This window comes from Pygoscelis adeliae, unplaced genomic scaffold (assembly GCF_000699105.1).
Source record: "Pygoscelis adeliae isolate BGI_AS28 unplaced genomic scaffold, ASM69910v1 Scaffold9, whole genome shotgun sequence".
Taxonomy (NCBI): domain Eukaryota; kingdom Metazoa; phylum Chordata; class Aves; order Sphenisciformes; family Spheniscidae; genus Pygoscelis; species Pygoscelis adeliae.
In genome coordinates this window covers 1765206-1791467 of record NW_008825557.1, presented here as the reverse complement: position 1 = coordinate 1791467, position 26262 = coordinate 1765206, and the positions used below count along the sequence as shown (strand labels likewise).

The 26262-nt window shown below is 39.1% G+C and overlaps 1 protein-coding gene across 1 annotated transcript in view; it reads right to left on the bottom strand.

Moving 5' to 3' along the window:
- CADPS2 (Ca++-dependent secretion activator 2) overlaps positions 1 to 26262 on the bottom strand; it is a 307048-nt gene that overhangs the window by 140641 nt on the left and 140145 nt on the right. Inside the window, exons 7-8 of the mRNA XM_009332287.1 lie at positions 23465 to 23576; positions 12667 to 12806 (exon numbers count right to left, since the gene is read on the bottom strand). Coding sequence (XP_009330562.1) covers positions 12667 to 12806; positions 23465 to 23576 — 252 coding nt within the window. The remainder of the gene's footprint in view (positions 1 to 12666; positions 12807 to 23464; positions 23577 to 26262) is intronic.

The window sequence follows — 26262 nt, the reverse complement described above, 5'->3', positions numbered from 1 at the left end:
TTCATCCTTTAATTTTTCTCTCTCCATGGTAGGATCATCGTATGCAATCTGCCATCTGGGTATAGGGCTTAATCTCACACCAGTCCTGCAGCAAGTGGCTGTTGCTAGAAGATACTCAGTCGACCAGTCTCTCACAGTGATGCCGCATTCAAATTTGTTCAAGTGGAGTAGCCACAAATTAGGAGTCAGTCACACAAACTATGATGACAAGTCCTCAGTGATGCTGCAGCACAGCTCATCACCATCTTTATGGTCTGAAAGTGATCTTTCTAACATGAAGAGTGATCTTCTCTAACATGATAAACTGAAAATTGCTGCCAAGATTTTTTTCACTTCTTTTTTCCCCTCACATATGCACATAAAGACCAGGAAGTTTAGATGGGGAGAGATTTAATGTTGAGAATTGCAGACAGAAATTTGATAGTATAGACTAGAAAAGTCTACCTAGCTGTTCTATGGGTCACTGAGATGCTCGGTCATAGGTTCTGAGATCTCACATGGTAAGAAGAAAAAACTGGCATTTACATCTGAATGCAAGGCACCATTAAGGTAAGTCTTAAGAAACTGCCGAAAAAATAAGAGTTTAGGACCCAGTGAGACTGCGACAAAACTGCATTGAAGAATGCTGAGGAGAGAACAAGGCACAAAAACTAGTACGCAGGAAACGGACTGGTGCCAACAGGACCAGCTCACTCCAATTGATTATTTTTTGAGGCTGAATAAGGATTTTAGCAAAGATGAACCAAAGAAGGATTTGACACACATGCAGTACTGATGATGGGTATTCTCCATACCTAATCAATTATGCATACTCAATCCTAGTGAAGGCAGGAAGATATTGAACAAGTGTTGTTAAAGTTAAGATCTAAAGACAATACATATACAACTGAACTTTTTTTTTTCCCCCAGATAAAGTCTGTTGTGGTTAAGCTAAGTGAGTTTGGATCTAAATTTATATCTCAGCTTTTACAAATATTTCAGATTAATTACTATGGAATGAATGAAGAATGACACCTTAATTAATAATGCTTCTCTTGGCAATTAGGATTCTCTTGGCTTCTCTTAGCAATTAAAGTGGCAGAGGCATATCATTAAAGTCTTCAAGATTCCCCATGCCTCCTCAGAAGCAATTACTGTGGGAAGCACTGAAAATCAGGCTCATAGCTATAATCTGTTCTCTAAGGATCCAGCAGCAAGATAAACACTTTTGCTTCTTCCTTCCATAGTAATTTTGCATTAACCCATCATCATTATCCAATTAATCATTAATGTAATTTTAATGTGTCATTTTTCATGAAGCTCAATTTTCATTTTTAAGAAGTCACTGATTACAGTCAATTGATTTTGCAAAAGTGTATAATATTAAAATCATTTAAATGAAGATGGTTAACACATTAACACTTTTCTCCATGGCAAAATGCGCTAGCATTCATTTAGCACAATGAAATACTAGCATTTAGCACAATTTAAGCTAGCATAACAGAAAATACTGCTATGAGACACCTTGGAAAAATAATAGAAGGCATCCATACAACACTATAAAGTGAATTAAAAATCAAGTCATTCTATCATGCTGCTTATAACATACATGGAAATTTTTACCTTAGTATATACAAGTATATACATGAGCCGACAATGTGCGCTCACAGCCCAGAAGGCCAACCGTATCCTGGGCTGCATCGAAAGAAGTGTGGCCAGCAGGTTGAGGGGGGTGATTCTGCCCCTCTACTCTGCTCTGCTGAGACCCCACCTGGAGTCCTGCGTCCAGCTCTGGAGCCCTCAGCATAAGAAAGACACAGACCTGTTGGAGTGGGTCCAGAGGAGGGCCACGAAAATGATCAGGGGGATGGAACACCTCTCCTGTGAAGAAAGGCTGAGAGGGTTGGGGTTGTTCAGCCTAGAGAAGAGAAGGCTTCGGGGAGACCCTATTGCAGCCTATCAGCACTTAAAGGGGTCTTATAAAAAAGATGGAGGCAAACTTTTTAGCAGGGCCTGTTGCGACAGGACAAGGGGGAATGGCTTTAAACTGAAGGGGGGTAGATTTAGACTAGATATAAGGAAGAAATGTTTTACGCTGAGGGTGGTGAAACACTGGCACAGGTTGCTCAGAGAGGTGGTGGATGCCCCATTCCTGGAAACATTCAAGGTCAGGTTGGAGGGGGCTCTGAGCAACCTGATCTAGTTGAAGATGTCCCTGCCCCACAGCAAGGAGGTTGGACTAGATGACCTTTAGAGGTCCCTTCCAACCCAAAGTGTTCTATGATTCTATATACAAGTGCATGTTGCCTTATGAATATAAAAATGAGGACAGGATTGTCAGAATTTAGCAAGAAATACAAGAAAATTATAGCCAAATGAATGACACTTTTGACCCTCTAACTAAACAAAAAATATACACCATTGCTATTGGACCCAAATTTAAAAATGTTTATTAATTATGGGCCAAAATTTGACCAATATTTCTGCTGAACTGTAAAGTCACCATTTTAGTTTTCAAATTTTGTGTTAGTTTCTCAGTAGTCTCATTCCATGTGTCAAAAGTTCTTGGGTTTACTCTGTGCTGGGATTTATGAGTCTTGTCTTGCAGAAAGGGATACTTGCACGCTTGTCTTCAGGGTCTTGGACCTTCGGAGTCAGCAACTGTCTGAGAGTTACTGTTGAAAAGAAAGATAATCTCCTCTTCCTAAGTTTTAGTAAAAAGCTCTTATGGTTTCAAATGAATCATGTAACTTCATACAGCAGGAAGAGTAGTTAAGTTACAGATCAACCATGCCAGTCCTTTCCAGTTCAAGGTATTCAGCAATGACTACATTTCATGAAGTATTCTGAAGTTTGCAGCCAGGATACTTTTCATAGTAGTTTCTGACATATTATTCTGCAGGATCGCTCATTAAGTAGAGAAAATATGCTCTACTCATAAATATGTGGTGCTGGATGTTAGATGACATTTTGGCATACCTTGATGTAAAGAGAAGAGCAGATGTTCCTGAATATGCAGTGGTATTTGCTGCGTTGTATAGTCCTGTTGCTGCTCACATTTTTTTTACTGAAACCCCTTTCTTCTTCAACAGTCAATTGTGCTTGAAATTCAACCAAAGCCTATTTCATCAGGTACACAACACATCTTCCATCAGTGGTGTTGAGTAAAGCACTGGCATTAATACAGTTTGCTTCAGCACTGCAGAGCTGCCTACAGCTGCTGCGCTTCTCTTGATCAGTCCTAAGATTTTGGATTGTCATGCTAGGTCTAGGTTGAACATGGATTGGAAAATGAAGCTTTGCAGTTCAAACCTCTTCTGTCTTCGAAGCCAATGAAACTTAACTGAAACTCTGATACTTCTTTATGCCTTCCTGTCAGAGACTACAATGAAATCTTTCGCCCAGTGTCTTAAAGGTCCTCTGTATATAGCAAGCAAATACATTATCCATGCTTTGAGTCTAAGCACAAGCCAACTCTAATTCAAAAGTGTTGTGACCATGTTGGAGACCCCAACAGTTCTGCAGTGCAGGTGCTGGCATCACATTGTCAGTTTTTGGTCAGGGTGGAGAGCTGGCCAAGTATAATCTCTCTGTCTCTCTTTCTCTCTCTGCTGCCAAGTCCCATGACCTCCTCAAATGGTCATATCTGAAATACTTTGTTAGATTAAAAAGAAACTTCTAACTTGCTTTGCTTCATAAATAGTTTCTTTACTAGAGAATTCCCTTTAGATATATCTGCTTTTGTTCATCTTCCATATTACTGACATCCGCATTAGCTTACAAGGAACTCTTTTCCAAAGAGTTCATCTACATGGGTAGATGAGAATGAGGTTCTTCGGACAACCTGCGCACTAATTTTGAGGCCAGCAAACACTGTCCCATTTGCCAGTAACAGGAGAGACAGAAAAGCTGTGCATACTATAAAATGATAGTTAGAGGGAGTGACTAAGTTTTACTTAGACCCAGCTGACTTGAATACACACTTGATTCCTGTGATGGGATCCTCTTGCAGCAGGCTGCTGCATCCCACAGTGTTTCAACACGTTATAACAAGATTTCACAAGGTAACAACTGAGACAGCCTCAGGAAATAGGAGCATTTCTGGTTATATGGTTAGTGAATCAAGACTCAGGTGAAGACCGAGGCTTTCCTTCATGGCAGGCACCCTTAACCCACACATGAGGAATGAGTGGCAGAGGATTATCTTTTCATCAATGACACAAAGGTAGTTTAATAACCTCCCATTTGTATATGGATTACAGGTCATCTCAAAATACTGGAAGGCCTGATGTTGCAAATGGCAGTGGGCAATCTCTGTCAGGTATTTGTAGAAAGATTTACCTCCTAAATGTATTTCAGACTAATTAGGAGTAATTGTAATAGAAATGATAAAGAGCACTGATCTACTCCACCCACAATTCTTACAACTCTACTGTTCTTATGACAGGATAAGAAAATGCTTTGAACAAAACTGCAGATGTTAAAAAAACAAATCAGGCATGTGTGCTGCCAAATAGAACAAGCTGTATGTGTCAGAGGACATCACAAACCCTAAACTATCACAAGGACAAACAAAAAATCTTCACAGAAATTAACTGGTGACATTTCATATAAAATATCTATTTAATTTCATTCATCTTCATAAGATTATATACACAGACACTATTTTATCTGTAAAGATCAATATTTATATCTAGTGAGAAAAAACAAGACATATCAGTAGAAGTGAAGATATTTCTCCTAACGGCATGGTTACCTGTAGCAAAATTGTCTTACTATCTTTCAAAATAGCCCGAGTTTCATTTAAAATAAAAGGAGACCTAGCTTTTAAAAATCATGTAGGCAGCTATGCATAGTTTATCTCTGACCTGAATTTAGATTTGAGAAACTGTGAATTAGGTAGAAGAAAAAATATCACATGACTGAAGCCCATCTCTTGCTCTGGTAATTCATCTTTCTAAAGCTTTGTTGTTTGGTGTTTGGGCATTTATTTTAATTTAGTAGATAATCTATACTTCTTCTGAATGCAGTATATAGAAAGAAAAGTTTACCTTACCAACTCCATTGTACCTTTCTTTTTTTTTTTCTCCATAGCCAATGTCTTAGCATTGATAAACCAACCTGTCAAGGTATTCCTCCCTACCTAGGGGCTTTGAGAAAACTCAGAGAACTCTGACGTAGCCTAAATACCTAAATTTTGGGGCTGCTATAGTGAGGCCATATGACTAAATGATCAGAAAAGGATTCCAAACTATCTGATCTTATGTAAAGTTTGCAAAATTCAAACAAACTCAATGGTTTCTTCCATTTGACTTTCCTTATGCTTCTCAGTCTTGATGTTCACAAACCAAAAAATAAGCCCTCTACCAAAGGGCAACAAGAACCTTGCTCTTCGAAGCAGCAGCTGAAGTCAGTGCTCTGCTACCCTTTTTTAAGCTGGAAGAAAAAGTGCAGTAGCAACAAACAGAAAGCTAGATGGTGCTAATATACTGACTTTATGTTACAACTAGATGTGCCGCACACAAACTTGGAAAGACAAATCAAATATTATAAAGACATACAGAAGAGTTTACGTATGTAGATGAAGAAATGCTATAGTTAGGTAAGTATCTACTTTACTTAACATTTGGTTCAGGCAATTACGTTCTGTTGATAAGAAATGAAAAAGAGCAACAGGAATCTCTCAGATAGCCCCCTCTCCCTTTCATAAGAGAAAAATGTTACTGTCTTCACTAACAAGAAAACTATTTTCCGTAACTGCTGAAAAGTAATGTAGAAAGTTATTGTTTTTATCTCATGGAAAATACTACTAATTGAAGAAGTCTATGCTACATATTACCATATCGTAACAAGTATTAGTAAGGATTTTCTAAGATGTTGGATACATACAGGTTTCTAACACTTTTCTTCACTTTGAAGCAACCGTATACCTACTCGTTCTAAGAGAAACTAAACTCGACACCTTAGCTTAGCCAAAATTTTGTTTCTAGCTCATCTTTTTAGTGTTGGTAAAACAAATGATTTAGAATTATTCTGACACATCTATGTGTTTTGGCTCAGAGAAAGGTCTGAAAACAGTTTCAAATTCATTATATGCAAAACAAAGGTCTATCTGTGACAGGGAGCACACAGCCCTTGCTAAGAGAAGTGTGACTGTATTCCTGACACATTACTTGATGTGTAAAAGTAATGCAGAATTGAAACAGAGTCATTTCAATGTGGTCACTTTGCACATTACTCTGAAATAATGATACTGGGAGCAGATCTCATCTTCAGATTAGCCTTCAGATTACACATCTTGAAGTTATAAAGCTAATTCTGTTTCTCCTCCTGCCTTTCTTTGCTAGGTGACCATGGACAAGCAGCATGTAAGAGCTTGCACCACCATTGTTCTGGCTAACTTCAGTGTCCCCATGGCTCTTCTTAGCTGACTTACAAGCTCACTAGTAGCTATGACAACGGTTCATCCAGGTGACAGTCACACACTACAGCCCTACCCACTGAGAAGCCAGCAGACCCCAGTGCTATCCTCAGCTCGGTCATGGAATTGCCTGTGACCTTGGGTGATCTGCATTCATTCCTCTGCTTCATTTTACTCATCTGTAAAACAGAGATAATTATACTTGCCTTCCTCTCCAATGAACTCTTTTATCAATGGGTGACAAGTGTCATAAAAATGAGAGGGGAAAATTATTTATCCTCTAATTCTGCATCTTGGAAGACTGCTAACCAGGGCATTCATCCCACAGATTTCCTTGAGCTCTAAAACTACAGCAGCAGGAGGAGAAATGTGATACTTCAGTCACATACAGGTACCTGTAGCTATATTTATTGTTTATAAATGCTCTCCTAAGAACATTTCAGTCAATTCCAAGTGCACAAGAGAAAAAAATTTAAAAGGTTAGCAAATTCATGGTGATCTTTATATTCTGAAAATGCACCCATAAAATAATAATGAAAAAGAAGTTGTGAGAGAAAAATGATTTCACACAGATTCCTTACAATTTCAGAGAGTACAAGTTCAAAAAAGTCACCAAAATAATTGCTTTACAGATGAGAGACAGGGAGAAAATCTGGGCATGTACATACTCAAGTGCTTGTAGAAGTGCTTGTATATTCCAAACACAAATGTTTAACAAATTAAAGGTATAAGATGTCTATATGCAACATGTCATAGCAGAAAGCAGAACAGAACTTATAAGAATGAATTTTGCCTTTCAAGTCCTGGAAAAAGTTCTGGAAAAGAGCTATGCTGAAATGTTTTACTGTGGAAGTCAAACTCAAATAATACTACTTTGTAATATTGTCCTGTTCAGGCTGTTCAATTTGTAAGAATTTCATTTTACGTTATTATGTATTTTCCTTTTTTTCAGTATGACCATTAAGCATTACTAATCCTTTTAAAGCAAGCTATTTAAAAAAATCTCAGTATTCCTTTTTTATTTTCTAGATTCTAGAAATATCTAGATATCTATTCTAGATAGAATAATTCCCTTTAGTAACCACTAGGCTATGCTAACAGACAACTTAACTGACACAAAATCTACTTTTAGAAATAATGCATGCTTTAAATGCACGCAGATGTGCAAAGGCACATTGAAAAAAACCGTCTCATTAGAAAAGGTATTTACAGTAACCCACATATCTTGAGTGGATTAACCCGTCCTGCTTGGGTTTTCAACCCTAATATAATTACGAGTTAAGGAAAGCCAAGCGAGTCTTCCTGAAGCAAACAGTAGCTCCCTAACGCTGCTATTCTAACTCAACAGAAATAAACGGGCTTTTAGCATTTTATATAGAAAGTTTTTAGGTCAAATTTTGCTTATTTCCTCTGATGATTTGTTTTAGATTCAAGATTGCAACAGAATAAGTTAATAGAAATGTTAAAAAACTTCCTTTTGTATGGATGTTGGCTTTACTACCTTAATAAAGAAGATAAAAAAATATCTGGTATGTGCTCTGCATTTTAGACAAGGAAAAGGTTACCACATTCTATGAGAAGATGACAAACATATTACAAATTATGAGAAAGGAATCTGAAGTATCATGAATTGCTAATAATCGGAACTGTTCTACAAATCCCCATTAATGAGTGACATTTACCTTGTCATTACTCAGTTTCTAGCTGTGCATGTTTCCCCTTGTAATCTATTGACAGAGTTTAAATGGAAAAGGATGGTTACATATCCTTTGGGTTGTTTCATACCTTGAGAGACTTTCATGCAAGAATAAAAAATATTAGCTAAAATAAATAATAGGATTATGTTTACTGTAAGATGTATATGAGTATTCCTTATTTTTTAAGCATATAACAGAATGCATAGAAAAATCAGGGAGTGTTTCCTTGATCAAGTGTTTTTTTAAAAATCACATTAGTGGAGTAGCACTAGATTAGCTGTATGAACATGACAACATAAACACTAGTGTAAAAGTAACGTGGTTAGCAAAGCTACCTTTTTTTACAGAGGTACAAATGAACTGCTATTGAGATTCATAGTAGTGATGAGTCATAAGGATTTTTATTTCTTGCTCTTAGAAAGGTTACAATTTATAATGAAAAAAATCCCAAGTTTATAATTTTATTTGAAATATAATTATTTGTTATGGATGTGGAAACCCAAAGAGAGAACATGATCTGAAGGTGCTGCAGTCCAGAATACTATTTGTGAATTAAAAATTCAGTTTAAGTACAAGACAGTATAATTTGTAAAACTGAGTATTCTTGAAGCATAAACGCGAGACAGGTTTTGAAGTCTTTCAGCATAACCCCTGTGTCAATAAGTAAAGTCAGTGTTAAACAGAAGAAACTTTTCTGAAGGAGTAAAACTATAAACCCACAATTAGCTTGGGCCTGTGGGTTTTGCTGACGCTGCAGAAACTGAAATATTTGAGCATAGCTCCCATATCTGAAAAAACAGTCTCTTATTACCATTATTATTATTTTTAATCATGACAGAGCGTTAATCTAATAAAATGCCTCTTTCTGCAATTGGCTGTGGGGTAAAATTATAATTCAACTTTGAATAAATTTTGAGATTCTCAGCTGAAAGGCATTAGTTAATGCCAACAGATTGCCTTTTTCTCCTATGAGACAAATATGAATCTTGTATGTTAGCTTGTTAACTCAGACCGACACAGAAAATGTAAGTTGTCTAGTTCAAAGATTGGGCAAAGATAAAGCATGAGATGTTTCTGAAAAATAAACTGAAGAATTATAACTTAACTGGGATAATCACACTAACTACATTAGAAGTCTGTTATTAAGGTTGTAAAATTCAACATTGCTAACGTGACGAAATTCCAGCAGCAAGGATGATCACATTCTTTCATCCTTTTATTTCCCCCCCTTTTGTGTACTCTATGACACTGTTAAATATCTGACCACATATCAAAAATAAAATAAAATAAAATAAAATAAAATAAACAAAAACCTCCCAGCCCTTTTCACTATTCAGGTTAGCAGCAGCTGCCTTCCAGCTCTTCAACACTTTATTTTCTCCTATGGCCTGTTTCATTGCATGTTACGCAAACATTGCTTTACAGAGAGAATCGAGTTATTTGCTTTTCTACCTCGTGCAGGTTCACCAGGGAGCTGCAGAGCCTGGCACCTCAATAACGCTGCCTGGCAGAGTATAAGCCTTTGGCCATGTGTTAGAGAAGTGACCGTGCCCCACTTCCCCCAGCTCGTGAGGTGTGCAGGAACCTTTCCTACCAGTTGCTTCCCAAGATTTACCTTCAAATGTCTATGACACTGGGAGGTGGTATAATTCTCACTTCATAACGGGAGAACTGAAGTACTAAAAACTTTAGGCTTCAGATATTAAGATGAAGATCTAATTTTTAGGATATTCGGACTCTAACAGCACAATGTATATTTACAGCACAGTTCCCACTGATTTCAGTTAGTAGCTGTGAGTGTTGGGCATCTCTATAAAATCAGATTCCAGTTTATCAAACTGGGCACAGGAAACAAATAACAAACCACAAGTTACTATAGGTGGAAACATTTCAGTCTCTTACAGGCAGGTCTTTCTGTGTCGCACAAACGGGGATAAAAGCCAGTTCTTCCAGGCATCCCTCAACTACCTTAACCACAAAATATTCTTTTGCTTTCCTGTAATACTGTCCATCGTCCACCGCATGTTTCCAGCCTCTTCACAAATGAGGATTTCTCTGATAACACAGTATCAGTTCAGAACCAGAACAGCTTTAATCTGTGTGTTGAAGCAGGAGGGAATCTCTCTTGAAAAAATAGCAAATGACCACTTAATACTTATATTCACCCAGGAAGTCAAGAGAAGGCTGCAGAGAGTGTCTGCATGATGGCTTTTCATAACATTAATGGTTCCTGATGGTACCATTAATAATTCTTCTAGCAGGTGTTTTTTTTCCTCCAAACAAACACCCTCTTCCTTCCTCTCACTGCAACTCCAGTGAGTATTTCATCAACCTTTTCAACTGTTATTGGAGGAATTATTAACTTTTTATTTCATTTCACGTATATTTATGGTGGAGGAGTCCATACAGCCCTCCCTTGGTGCTCTAACTTTTCTAGACAAACGTGTAGGTAATAATCATTACAGCTAATGGCTATAAAGAAAGGGAAACGATGACTGACCTTGAGCATTTTTGGTGGGAAAAACAACAATATTTGCCTGGAGAATAGTGACAGCAGTAACCCTGAAGTAAAATGAAGAAGTAAACAACTGTGCCAGAAGATTAGGATTCAAAATCAATGTGAGGAAGTAACCAGCAGCAGCAGATGAAAGGGATAATGATTGGATTAAGTTATTGAAAGTAATATTTGATTGGGCAACCATTTAATGCTCAGACAAGACGACTAGTGACATAAACCAGTATGGAAAAGCAAACTTGGGGGGTTAGGAAGACCCTCCTGAAGACCCCAGAAGAACAGCTCCCAGCCAAGAAAGCCTCTGGGAAACCCAGGAGCACGATGGGAGGAAGCATTGAAGCCTTGTCCTTGTTTCTGGACCCAGGTCAAAACAAGTTGCATGTTATACCCTACTTGGGGTTGCAGACAGCACAACCCCAACATTATCAGTGACCGGATCAAAAATGGGGACTTCTCCCAGTCATCTGTTGGGATAGGTGCATGGGAGTACAACATCCCTGATGTAGCTGTAGTGTGGAGTATGCAACCGAACCAGGTCACATGCAAGTTAGATGCATCTGTTATGTAGTATTAGTCATTACTGATGTTCAAGTCATCCCATCCCCATGGCTGCCTTTTGACAAACCACTGAAGAACACAGGCAGCACCGTGCCAACCCTGCAATATTCACTACTTCGACTGGCTGAATACTTTCCAGCAGCAGGAGACTGAAACCATGCTAGTGGACTGAACCTAGACAAGGATGTGCCACAATTACCAAACCATTTCAGAGGTGTTTGCTCAGTGCAAACGAATGGGGTGTGGGGTGGGGACTGACAGGAGAGCATCATGCTTCAGTGCAGACAAGCACTTTTCTCTCCTCCCTAGGTCCTCTACGCTCCAACTTACTCATGTCAGCCCAGTCTTCCTGCTCTCTCCTGCCACATTATCCCATTTCCCTTATTCACGTATTTGTAGCCCTACGTCTAAGTCTTTTCATCTCAGTCCCAGACTCCAAGCACAGTAGCTCCAGTTCCCCCGCTGGCTTGACGATTGGTTTCCCTCTCTTTCCTCCCAGCTCCTGGTCACCACCCGCAGGTCTCCAGCCAGCAAGTCTAATTGTCACAGTCCTGATCATTTGTGTCTAAGCTTCCCAAAACCAAAATGAGGGCTGAGGTTGATACCTGGGAAATTTCAGCCCAACCAATTACAGCTTTGCCAAAACTTAAAAAAGTATTTTTTTTTTTTTTTTTAAAAAAGTACTGAATATAGGAAATTGTGGCAATTGCTGTCTGTATACAATGAGCAGAATATTAACACGAGGAGATTAAAAAGAAATCTAAATATTATGGCCACTACATTAATTCTACATTAACATGTTGAATAGTTCTCTTTTTTTGAAATGTACTTCTACTTAATTCAGGAGAAATTAAAATGATGGAAAACAGCCCTGGTAATTGCTTTATAACAACAGATACAGCCTTGCTTGCTGTCGGCAACACTATCTGGTTTTGCAGCTGGGATGAGGAATAGCGGTGGCAGCTGGCTAGGGGAGCTGTCTTTATGAATAATCTATTCCATATAGTTTCAGCGTTAGACAGAAAAAACATCCTTAAACTGGTATTCTGTATGAATTCCTTTCAAGAGAAACACCATACAGCGGACAGAGAAAGAAAAGGGGAGGCTATGTTGCAAGTACCATCACATTCAGGTATATAATTATTCCTATTTTAATGGAAAAATATGTTTCTCCTAAGTATCAACTTTTTTTCCCAAAGTGCTAGAAATTGTAACATTCAAAACCAGTTTCTAAATGACACCGCACTCTTAGTTCTGCATTTCAGAGTTAGCTCATCATCTGCCTTTACACATCACTGAACATCTGAAATGAATGTTATTCCTGACTATTCCAAACTTTATGTATAAAATGAGGATATAACACAATTCCATACTATAGGAACTGTTATACACATTTATACTGTTTTACAAACTTTATGTTTTTAGCTACATATGCTTAAATACAGGCACAATGAGGCAAAATAATAAATACGAACAGCCAGAAAATGGACACTTACCCACAGTGCTTCATGTGAGGTGGTTTATCCATTCTCACCGCCAGTTTGATTTTCAAGTCACTGTCCTGGCTGTTTTTGGGGACTATCATTTTATGGAGATCAGGTGACTTTGGGCTATTGGATGTTGGATACAACACTACCTGCAAGTCATAAAATAAAAACTTCAACGAGTTGATACAAAAAAAAAATCTGCTAGTCTTTAATGGAAACTTCTAAGCAGTGAAGATTCTTGTTGCATCTCCTCCAATCTGAAAGAAGACTAAAAAAGGCTTCATAAATCTAATAAACCAGTTAACTCAATCTTATTGTAATAGACGAATTTCCAAAATGAACTCTTTCATTTTCTTACAAATGGGAATTTTCATATTATGAGCTAATAAAATTTCCTCCTCTGTTAGTTCATTCTGAATTAACAGTTCTAAACAAAAAGGAACAGTTGACACTTGAAAATGGTCATGTACAATTAAACAAGGACCTAAACTTTTACATTACCCAGTGCTCTGCTGGAAACATCCTACTGAAACAATTTGCTGTAGCATTATGCAACAGATCGCCCCTCCAGCAGTGACATTGCTGGAGTGAAGAAAACCAAAACATGCTCTTTCTTACCAACCCCATTTTTTGATCTTTAGCATTAATAAAAGCCAATTATAGTAAAAATCACAGAAATTGGATATTAATTCCAAAACATTTTTGCTGCAAATGGAGTATAATAAATGTAAGATACCATGTCCAGTTCACATATGATATGATACAAACCTTTTGTTTAATCTACAGTGGTAGACATATTAAAAAAGCCAACATTGAATTTTAAATATTTGATTTTTAAAACATTTATATAAATTTCTTGATAGTTTTACTAACTAACCATTCATTTTAGATTAATATTAGTCACAAGCTAGTAAATATTTATTTATCTACCAGCCAGAAAGTTTATCCGTTTATAGTTAGTACAACTAAATATTACTACTTCATGAAATCCTTCCCACAGTCACAAGTCTAGCTGCTGAAACATAATTTCCTTTCATTTTTATTATAAACACTACTTTTGAATCAATTTAGACTCTAAAATCTTCTAAACATGCTATTTGGGAGACTTTCATAACATTCAGTGGGTTCTGAATTATTATTATCACGAAGCACTATTTCAAAAGCAACAACACTCTAAAAAGCAGTGTTCTTTACATCTTTTATTTCTTGAAAACTAAAATTAGTTTTAACATTAACCATCAAGTTAATTTCTTATACGTAGTCCTTGTGCCTTGTGTCACATATATAAAACACAATATATTCTCTTCTGTGTTATTAGGAAAGTTAAATCAAGGATTTGAGTAAGAATCCGAGCAAGCATAAAGCTAACAGATATTATTAAGCCAAAAATATTACAATAGTGTCATTCAGATCTAATCATCTGAAAGATGACGTAAGCTGAAGGCCTTTAGCTTCTCATCTCAGTATTTTGCAGAAACACGTTCCTGCGTCCTGTTAATATCAGGAACTCTAGCGAAGCAGAGAAATATGATGCATCACCCCTAATCAAGTGTGCAACCTTTATAACACCAGTGGAAGAAACAACCTGTCAGAACTATTGAGTACGTTCAGTACCTTTTAAAGAGATAGGAAAAGAAAAAGTGTATTCTGGTTTCAATAAATCAGGAGGCAACTTTTTTTTTTCCTTTTTGCAAATGCATAGCAAATACTATTTATAACAGAGCTTATTCCTTCTTTCCCAAGAAACAAGCTGATTTTCTTTTTGAGTAAAAGCCATCCCTTAAAAAAAAAAAAGTAAAAGCATTATGAGTATGGCAACCTTTGAGTTCTGAAGTATCTAACAGAAAATTATTTTTAGTTTGTTTATCTTTTTAAATGCAAGATTAAATAAACAGAATTATTATTCATTCCTTGCATTTAATCACTTGGCAATTCACATAGGACTGTAGGTGACGTTACGAATTTTTTCTTTTCTAAAGGCTGCAGTTCCTCTTTTCCTGTAACAGCTTATTACAGCTCATGCATCTCAAGCGACATCTTTCTCCTGTCAACTTCTTGAGTTTTTAGAATGCTGATGAAAATATAAGCAGACAAGTGTATAATTAATTCATAAGTTCAGTACTGACAATTCCTTTTCTGAATTTTTAAAGAAGTATTTTGAAGCTTCGTTTTCAAACCTCTCACAATGAATAAGTATCTGGCAGAATATTTAAGTATGCACTGTGTTGTGTTTGTATTACATTTTGTCATGCCTTCCAGCTTTAAACAATGAAAGCTAACAGAACTTTGTCATCAAACTTTCTATCATTACGCACAAACACACATGCACACGAAGCATTTGACCAGCATTAATTATCTTCACAATAACCTTCATACTAATATTGCCCTTAAAGACAATGCTAACCATTGTGTACCATATCATCAGGTGGCACAAACTGTAAGCTCCCATGAAACCACTGAAACCAAAACACTGGGCAAATGTTCCTTGATAGGAAAAGTAAAAAGTTGCTGAAATTTGTATTAAAAGCATTCTCTCCACTGTGGCACACTGCCATGCAATGTTAGCGCCCTTGTCCATGGAGAAACTTTCTAGGCTGTTCTGTCTCAGATTTCCTTTCAGCACTGCTTAAGGGATTTCAACCTTCTAGTTGTTGTTCTATAATCTACTTTAAAAAAATAAAATGGTATCAACTCATATGTCTTCTCAGGGGGATATAAAACTCACCTACAGGATACTCTTTCACTGTGCCTAAAACTTCTAAAAGTTTCATAAAATTCCTACTACATCATACATTTCTGAATTAAATTTTATTTTGTTTTAATTTATCTTATTTTATTGTTCTTATACCTGTGAATACCACCATAGGAGATTATTCAGCAGCAGCACAGAGAACACAGAGTTGTTAGTCTAGGACTGCGTTTGCAATAAGTGAACTAACAGGTAATCTGCAGTAAAAAGTATAATGAACTATTAATGACCAGAATGCTACACACCAAACATAGCTGCTGTGCATTGTATTGCTTCAGCTGATGTAAGGCAAATTAGTAGTATCAGAACAGTGTGGGCTGAGATAATTCGGTAAATTCAATCATCTCATGATCATTAAAAATACTCGACCATGTGGTCCGATTATATTAGTATTACTTTTCCTCAGACCACACTGTAACTGAAAAAGTGGCAAGTTCACTTTATGTCTCTCCTCATTTGGATGTAAAATAAAAACAGAAATCTTAAATATTATAGAGCAACACATTTATGGATTTGTGCAAGGTAGTGTTCTCAAAACACTGTTTCTTAATTATGAATGACTGCAAACGTTTCTCTCCTGGGCTTAAAATATGACAGGTTGAAAGTTATGAAGCTAATATCATTCAATGACTTAACTAACCATCATTTATTGTGATTCAGTTGTGTATTTAAGTCCCCAGCTGGATCACAATAGAAGAAGTTATTTGAAGTACACCTGACCCAAACAGTCAATCCAGCCAAGCAACTATTAACTCTCCTCTATCTTTGGCACATTGATCATATCTTCTTTTAAAGGTATGAAAGAAAAGTTGAGTTGTCCAAAATATTCTGAAAGCTTGAACAAAACAAACTTGGGACAGTCTTGCTTTCTCAGAGCAGATAACCAAACAGAAGGTTCAGAGTCAAAAGCGCTGTGCAGAAATAGGAATACCTCCTGTCGGTATTCCCGTGTTCAGATAAAGCTCTCAAGCTAACTATCCCTGGCCACAGTTGTCCTGTTGTCAAAAGAAAACACAGCCTTCAAAAGGGACCAACAAAGCTAAGAGGCAAGCAGACTGTCAAGCCGTAAGCACACTTGAGAAAAATCAAGAGTCAAGATAATCTCTACTTTTTCCCCCATCCCACACTTGTGGCCAAGTTCAGTTTCAGCCAACTCATGTCCTCGCGTCCCAGCTGCTCCCCCTCCCCATCCCCTACTTCCACCCAAAAACATGATATTCAAGAATTGAACCCAACCGCTGGAGTTACCCACTCTTGTGACCCAAGTATTTGAAATGAGATAGCTTTTACAAGTTGGGGTGGTCTAAGACAAATGTTGAGATCTCAGAGCTTGGGCACCAGACCTTGGTAGTCATGGTAATTCTGAGCAGACTGTGCCAAGTTTTGGCTCATTGTCACAAGCAAAAAAGATGAAAATGAAGAAGATCTGCAGCTGCTCCTTAATGCCCTGGCTGAGAGGCAGATGTCACTTAACATGCTATTACAGAAAACCCTTATGTTGCCTTCAGTACAGCTCACACCACACAACCTTAAAGAAAATAAATATGCAGCCCATCAACAGCCTCTTCTTCATAACACAGCCTGGGCCATCTTCATAAAGCAGACCAAACCCTCAACCTACCCCCATCCCCAGGGAGGTGCCTGATGCCTGGGGCTGCCCTGGTGTCCCCCATCCTGCCCTGCTCCCTGCCATCCCAGGGAGCCGCTGCTGCTTCTGGCACCTGCTTCCTGTCCTTTCTTCAAACTGCATGGTCCCCAACAGGAAAGCCAGAAGGTTTTATGAGACAAAAGAAGTTCCCATGCCTGATGTACTCTTCCAGAGCACAAATGGTGCTACAAATAATTGCTTTTTGCCACTGACCAAACCCACGTTTTCTTTTTATCTTATTCCATACCTAGGATGAAAATGTTAGCCTCAACACTTAAGGTTTGGCTAAGTTACAAGCAATTGAGAACTGAATCTTACGTCACATGGCCTTAATCATAAGCAGCATTGCGAGTTCTGTTCAGAATAAACAATACACTGGTGGTCATGCAAGAAACCCCACAATGAACTGGAGAAACCAAGTTCTCTAACTCCCGTGCTCTACCAGAGATGCTTCTAACTCAATTTGTGACTATTTAAAACTATGAAAAACAGCAAGTGCCTGACACATAAGATCATATGCTCCCTCAACTGCATTTGTTGAAGCTTTCATCATGCGACAGGACTAATTCATTCTATGGAAGGCTTTTTCTTTCATATTTTAAAATATAGTGATTTGAAAAGATGCCAGTGCAAGCAGAGAGGACAAGCAGATTTTATGTTATGAAATAAGCACCCATTACTATTTGGCACATGCAAATTTATGCTGCTGGTCATTGTCTGAGCAAAGTTCATAGGAAATTTTCCTAGTTAAATGCACTCTGTTTTACTGATTTGAAAATAGCGTTATAGACCAAAAATTATTGAAGCTGGTTTGGGATAGGAAATAGATGACTAGTAACAGTGTAGAGACCCTTTGATGTTATGTTGTTTGTGTAACTCTGGCCCCAGCCTTACTTAGGGGACACTTACCTGTTTTTGATAGAAATGTCTACTGACTCCTTTCAAGTCACCTTCTCCCCTAACTTGAAAGTTTGGAGCTCTTCTGAGTTACGGCAGCCCCTTGCCCAAAGACAGGTTAATGTCAGAAAGCCAGAAGCTGCTGTCAGCGTGACAAGAAGTGAAGTTCCCTCAAACGCCCCAGCAGCAGCCTGCCAAGCACAGCACCGCACTCACGTCCTCTGAGCGTTAAGTCATGATGCACTGCCGCCAGGAGGATGAAGCAAAAGAAGCTTAAGGGAAGGGATAAGGTTGGAGGTAGAAGTGGGAGAAAAGGAGATGGCTCTCTTGAAAGTAATTCCCTTAGAGAAGTTCTCACCTAGGGAACCCCTAAAGACAGGGTTAATAAAAGCTTGATCACCAAGGGAGCTTATGAGTACTTTACACAAGCTCCATTATCTCACCTATTGAGCGATCTCTCGCTTTTCAGCTATGATTGTATTACAGCTGAAACACTGAGACAAGGCTTCGGCTAACAGGTGGTTAAAAAGAAACAAAAATCAAACAGAAAAACTGAACAGGAGCATGGTGAAAGAGCTATCTAAAATACTGTTGTTGACAAAGAAGCGGGAAGATTTTGCAATTTATGCAATCAATGGACCTCTGCTGATGCTGCCAGCTGAACATTTACCTTAATAGACCTTAGCAATTGATAAAAATTGTCTTTAAGTCCCTCCCAAACAGCTTGCCCCCAAATCTAAGAGATAGCATGTCTGAATGAAAAATATCTCAAGAATTTCTGATGAGAGGCATTCTCAGAGAAGCTACTGAGAAAACCCCTGTTAGCATGGAAACAATAACACTCAGCCAGACATAGCAGGGTGCTGACAGGCAGACTGCTCACGAAGCAAGAGAAAAAGGGGGAGTGGAAGCAATCTCTTACATTTTCCAAACTTAAAAAAAAGACAGAAAAACTCAGACCTGCAAAACCTCAGTCATTTCAAAATGAAAATTGAGAAACACATTCCCCAGGATGGCAGGCTTTAAATTAACATATTCACAGTACGAAATCGTCTCTGCTCAGCAGCCCTTCGAATGCAGCACAGAAGATAACCAACAAGCCCAGTGCAGTCGGCATTCAGAAACTAGGCAATCATGCAAGTATGGGTACCTAGCCAGTAGAGCTATTTTGTAATGTCCTTAAATCAAACCCAGAGTAACAGCACCAATGAAAAAAAACCATAAGTGCACAGCTAATTATTGCTGGCTGCAGCTGACTGTGACAAGCAGGTTGTGAGACAATAATTCCCTTTTAATTAAATAGTCAGAGGGACAAAGCTGAACTATTCTTATATTCAAGAAGTATCAGCAATCAAACACCACCTGCTGTTCTCACATTGTATTCACATGTGTGCTAAGCAAGCACAATGGCTGTCACTTTGAATTACTAGGTTTGAACATCTTCATACACAAAGTACTGAACAAGGAAACGTGGTGTCAGATCCCTGAGTTTCAGAAACCACCAGGCTGATTTTTTCAGAAGTATTTACTCCGAACTCTGAAGGCTTCTTCACGTTTCATCAGTTGTTGCACATACAAATGCAAACATCAATTCTGCCTTCTGTATGCACGTGCAAAAATTATTGAAGCAGCCAGATCAGTGTCAGTCACATTAAAACTGTGCCACACATTTCAAAGATATTTGAATAAAGTAAGTTCTTAACAGTTCCTCATTAGAAGAAAATTAGCTTCAAAGATGCAGCCTGCCTCACTTTCTAGAAGTTAAATTCAGTGGTTCGCTCTATGCAGAGGTCCGCACAACCACAGACACAGACCGCGACTCCAGAAGCTCACGTTCTGCAGAACCCAAATCCAAATAACATCCTCTCCCCTCGTGTGCAGCACATGTCCCCATTTTTCTTTCAGTGGAAAACTGAATTTGTCCAACTATCCTCCAGTTTGTGTAGAACAGAGAATAAAGGTAAAGATTTGGTTTTTTGTTTGAAAACACTTAAAGTGGTCAGCAGGGAGCCAAAAGAATATCCCCCAGCAAGCAAAATCTTCTCTTGGCATTCACGACTAGATTTATTTTGTTTTTTTTAGAGGAAGAGAGCAATGTCAGATGAGTGACATAGTAACTACTACTTCCTGTCAGTTAAGCACATCTTAATGCCTTGAAGGGAGAAGTCAAGTACAGACAACAACCCTTACGTTGCTCGGTGCTCACCTGGCGACTTCTGCAGCAGAGGCTGAGCAGCCCCCAGCCTCTGCTTCCCAACCGGGAGTATGTAAAGCTGTAAGTATGGTCTGCCCTCTCTACTGAAAGCACCAGCCTGCATCCCTTCTGCTCCGCCCTGAGCTACTTACTTCTGGAAATCAGCAGTGTCTCCTCCTGAAACCGAGGATCTGTAGTGCCGTCATACTGAGATCAGGGCCTACATCTTAAGTTCATAAGCATGAGACAGTGCCGTGCACTGATGGGGTCAATGGAAACGCCTTCTCCACTGCAGCTCTGGGGAAACCTTTGCTGGCTCCACATTTCACACCTTAGATCTGTTTTCATAAAAAGCCGATCCCTTGGTCGCAGACGAAACCCTTTGGTATGTGATGGAAGTTCAAAATTCAAATCATGTAGCTTGATGCCACCTTCTATTTCTAATTATAGATTAAACAGAACAAAACCTTCACAATAACCGCAGGGTATGGGAAATGCAAACTTCAATAATGTAGAAAAGTGGTATCAGGTCAAGACACATGCTTTGAAGAAAGTACTTGACAGATGAGAATTAATGTCCACAGCAAGCCTACCTCAGAAGGGGCAGGTTTGAGTTGAATTTTTAAGTACTGAAAAAATATGAGCAGAAGTATCTTCAGGCCTTTTCAGAGCATAACAAACCTAGCTCAATCAGCTGCGCTCCCGCAAATCACTGCGGCGTACTTACCAGGAATAAAGTTGCCAAACTTTATTAGGATTAAACTTATCCAGTGGGATCCTGTATCTTTCAAAGGCTACCTGAATTTAAATCTCTCAAACCTGAAAACGAAGACATCGACAACAAAAGAAGCCTTTGAAAGCTAAAATGTATACCATGAGCGTACACAGTACCTTAAAATTATTTTGTAAAAATCCTGTCAAATATTCTCCCAATCTCCCTGAAGCTAGCAACCACCACTCTCAAACACTCTGGTTAAACCAGAGAGGTAAGCTGGCAGATTCCCCCTTCTCCTGAGTTGAGTGTCTACCACCACCAGCTGGAAGGTGTCTGTCAGCAACCCCGGGTACTGCCAGACCTGGGAGGTGCAGGACAGACCAGACGCCCCAACAGGCTGATGCACAGTCAGCATGCCCTTTTTCATGTTCTTTTCCACTAAGGACCATGCGCTGTACATAAGGTCATTGTGGGAGGTTTATCTTTTACTGACTTATCTTTTACAGAAGGTATTTTTTGGGCAAGGACGGGGGCTGGACATTTTTGGTAAATCAGGAATGGATTATAAAATGTAAAACCAGTATCCAAGCATCTCTCAGGTACTTCTGCTTGCTACGCCCAATCTCAGCACATGCTTTAACACAGGGGGAAAAAAGGTGATGGCCTTTGTCCTTTGTGACGAGGGGGAAAAACCCAGCAAAAAGCAATGATTTCAATAGCCTAATTCTGGTACAAAGTGCCAAACCTCAGAGCATCTGATAAGAGCACGCAGACTCTCTGCCGAAGAACAACAGGAGAGTAAGAATCAGCAACAGAAACAAAAGATTGCTCTTTCCTCCCTCACCTTTTATATATCTTCCTTTGTGTCTGGGAAAGCTGGGTCAGATTCCATCCAACAACAGGGCAGTGAGCTCAGCCCTAGCCCCTCTCAACTACCTATTTTTATTTTCTCTCTTTCCCCTCACCACTCCCAAACAAGAAAGGAAAGTTGTTACCTTCTTTAAACTGGTTTGGCCAGCTGACAAATACAGATGTGTCAGAAGGTAGGCAGGAGTGGGAAGGAAGAGGAGGCAGGGAAAAAACACAAAACAAACCATCTGGGGCCACAGGATACAGTTAAGGCAAAAGCTATATTCAATATTTTAAATTTGAAGTGTTTCCATTCATTAAAATAATTTAAAATCTTTTTAACTTCCTGTCCTAGAAACACAGACAAGCTGCAGCGTAAGAAAGCAGACCAAACTTAAACCTGAACTTTGGCTACTTAAGGTTGCAGAGCAAGAGGATCCTGTTAACATTTGTAATTCTTAGCCCCTTTATTCTGTTAATGTTTCTTTTCTTCTATGACTCCTTGGCAATGACTATGCTGGGTACTGTTCACAAAGGCCACATAGTCCCTTCTCCACTGCCCTGCACCTTTGCACTGACTTTCCTTTTGCTTCTTTGAAAAGACTGAGCAAGCAGGGACAGAGAAGAAACTTCTCTGCGTTTAATAGCACTATGCAGTTCCTGGAAGTCCACCCTTTCAGTGTCTCTTTTTGTTGTTTTGAATCCAGATATTGCTGACTCCGGTCGCTCAGCTGCACCCCTGTGCTCCTCTGTATCTGCCATGACGCCTGCCCGGCTCCTGCCAGCGTGTTACCCCTACTGGAAATCTTCCCCACGCAGATCCCACTTTCACCTCAGCCATCCTTGACCAAGTGACCTTGGAGGCCTCCTAGAAGGACACGAGAGGATGCAAGAAGTATACTGGGGTATAAAGTAATACTGGGGATACAGTCCTGACCTTAACAAGTGACCCAGTGTGTGGGAGAATCTGTCTTTGTGTACCTGCCTGCACTTGGAGGACACAAAGTGGGGAAGAGCAGGGATATTCCAACAAGCTGTCCTCGCTTGAATGAGAAACAGCCATGACTCCGAATGCAGAAATGAGCGTTAAAACATGAGCTATCCTCCATGCGTTACATATCAGAGGGGAGAATTTCAACAGGAGGTGGGGGCACAAGATTTGCAGACCCTCTCTGCCTCGTTCACACTACCCTCCTCTTGCTATGATAGATTGCACTCTCTAGCCCCTGATTTTGGCCTAAGAAGGATAAATGATCCTGTCAAGATAGGGAAAACATAAAAAGGGAAGGGAAGCTTATACAGTACAAGGGTGAGCACTCTTATTTTAGTCTGACATACTATCTCCATCAGTCCTTTCCCTGCCATCCTTCTACCACTTAAGTCCTTCCTTCCCTTTCCCCAATCGTTTGCTGTTTTTATTACATGCCAAGTCTTCTCTCTCTCCTCTTCACTCCTTATTTGAATAGCTACAAGCATTGGTAGGTCACCTAGGAATTAAAAAAAAAGTTTTAAACAAGACAAAGAGAACCATCATGGATCCCTGACGCAAGTTTCTGAAAGGTAATCCAAGTCAACATATCATATTTCGAACACTGGGAAAAGTCACCCGTAAAAGAATAAGCACTGTCTGGTACAGCTGCAGCAGAGCAGGTGCTGTACTGAATACCTTATACCGTTTTATGGCATGTTTTATCAATACTTGCATTTCTACACATCATTTCTCACATATTTCTTGTTTCTACACATAATACTCACTCTTCCCAGTTCTTTATCTTCAAGTGCCAGCACCCCGGTGCTTTCTGTAAAGAGTTTTACTTTGACAACAGGCCGAGGGTGAGTAGTGGTGAAATCCCCTTGAGTTCCCCATCTGCAACAAATAAAAGAACAGAATTTAACTGGGGCAGAGGACAGGCCTGAGAGTGATAGGACTGTAATCTTTTGTACAGAATATTTATTAATGCACCCCTAGAACTTAATTTCCAAACTTTTGGGGGGAGAGGGTGGGAGAGAAAGGGGAGGTACTTTTTTCAGCATCCAAGATGAAATATGTACATGGGTAAATTGGCTTTTCTCTGTGATAAGACAAATCAGGGTTTTTCTGTATGACTTCTGTCATAAAAAATCAATCATAGATTTGTTAATGGCAAAACCCAAAGAACTGAAATTATATCCTCATAGGGAAAAACAGAACCAAGCAAGAAAGCAAAAAAAGAAAAAGAGAGAACTTTTTTCTATTAAATATATTATGTTCACTATTTTGTGAATACAAGTCAAATTCATTCAATAAAGAATCATCTCAATTCTAAAAAAAATATTTATATGTTTAACTTGAGGTGGCCAAACTATGCAGAAAATAGAGACTTGACCAGAGAAAACCTTGTTTTATGAGAGGTTACAACTTAGGAAAAATGTAAATGCATATAGGAAAAATGTAAACACAGACACAACAACTGGAAAAAATTGTTATTTAACAGACTGACTATAGCTCTGCAAGATAATTACTGCCACAGGCTTCATGCTTTTAGAGAAGCTAAATTAAGTAGACAAACTTCTAGTTGTTAATCTCTTATCTCAGTTAAGACACTTGGTTTGTCAGCCTTTTCCCTCTGTGTGCCAGTGGTACAAAAAAAGGAAAGTTACATGAATTAGATTGTAACTTCCTCTGACAAGGTATTCCATTTTCCTAAACAATCACATGGTACTCATTGCATTGTTGATACTGATTCTGATGATGCTACAGGCACAAACAAAATTAAAAAGTAACTGCAGCTCCAGTTTATCTTCATTTTTTCCACTACTTGAGATATTACAATAAGCAGAAACTAAAGAAATAAAGAAAATAGGTAACCTTACGAGTATGCTCTATAAAAGGATGTATTACACAAGCGAAAATCTTAGAGGGCCTAATTTACAAAAAGCAGTATTTTGTTTTTACATTCAAGAATAATTTACATGGACTCTCCACTGTTGGAAAATGAACATACAGTAGTAATCCTCCAGCAAAGGGATCTAATGGGGAAAAGAAAATCCTTCAACTAATGTGAGTTACAGACTTCAAGACAAAGTCTAGAAAGTAGTATGCAACCAAAACCAAAAAGTTTTAAGAAAGCGGTGGTTCTGTATAAACCAGTCCTATAGGTGGCTGATCACATGCCAGACTACGAAAGTGACGTTCACTGAAAATTAACCAAATCTTACGTTACATTCTGTCTTCTTTGCTTTGTCTGTATTAGATAGATGCTTTCGCTCTCTGTCTGTGGTGGACGTAGCTTTAGCCTCAGCTAAAGTGGTAATTGAAACAGGGACTGTAACAAAGAATTACCTTCCTGAGAGGGAGAAAACCTGTTTTGTGATCTGATGATAGATGCTGCAGTCGCAGGACAAGACAATGCCTAGCACTGCTGCTCTTCCCAGCGGCAGTCCCAACGGTAGGTTTTGTCACAATACAGAAATAAGATTTCCAAGGTGAAAGCATCTTCATAAAAGATGAGATAGTTGTATCTTCAGTCTCCCCCCCCAGATCCCACTATTCAGGAAGAACGCTGCCTTGCAATCGCAAACACAATCTAAGCACTTTGTTAGTTGCACTCTCTCTCTCTTGGGCACCAGGATAATTTGCCCCTGAGCTTCCAGAAGCATTCAACTGTGTGCATCGCGATGGATAGGACCACCCAAATAACCAAGAGAAACTTCTATTAAAATAAGAAAACAAAACAAAAGCCTCTCTACAAAGATTTAGTGCCAGCATTAACTCACAGACAGAAGAAAAGAAATCAGAAGTCACGCTGACTAAAGGAAAGAGAAGAGACCCAGCCTGTTCAACGAAGAGAACATCACTGGCAGCAGCTCAGCTTCTGCAAGCTGAGCAGCAAGTACATGCTACAACATGTGCTGGGGTCTGGGCACCACAGCATCTGGCTCCAGGACCTCCCTAGAAAATGGTACAGCTTCCTCTGGAGACACATACCCAGGCTCCATTTCTGCAGGTCACAGCAGGGAGGGATGGGTCACACATGAGCCTTGCCCAGGGAGCCTGGCAGAATTTGCTGCGTCTCTAATTTAGATGCACAATGACAGACTGATGTGGGTGGGACTAATGCTGGGTCATCCACCTGTTGTTGACACTAATGTAGTACTGGAAATCATCTTTAACATCAGATCTGATCACTGTCCTTGACTGACATCTTTCTCCCACCCCTTTTTCCATCTGCAGCAGTAAGTGAAAATCCTGGGCTGAAAAGCAACGGTCTGAATCTATTCCTAAAGCTTAATGTTCATGGTGGAAACATTCCATGCATTGATCTTCATGCTCCTTGCTGATCAGGACTTAGCTAACTCTCATTGGCTCTTAAGACCATGTCTTTGGAAGTGAATTATCTGGTAGAATCATAGAATCATAGAATCATTAAGGTTGGAAAAGACCTCCAAGATCATCGACTACCATCAACAAAACACCACCATGCCCACAAAAACCATGATGTCCCGCGCCTCATCTACCCGTCTTTTAAATACCTCCAGGGATGGGGACTCAACCACTTCCCTGGGCAGCCTGT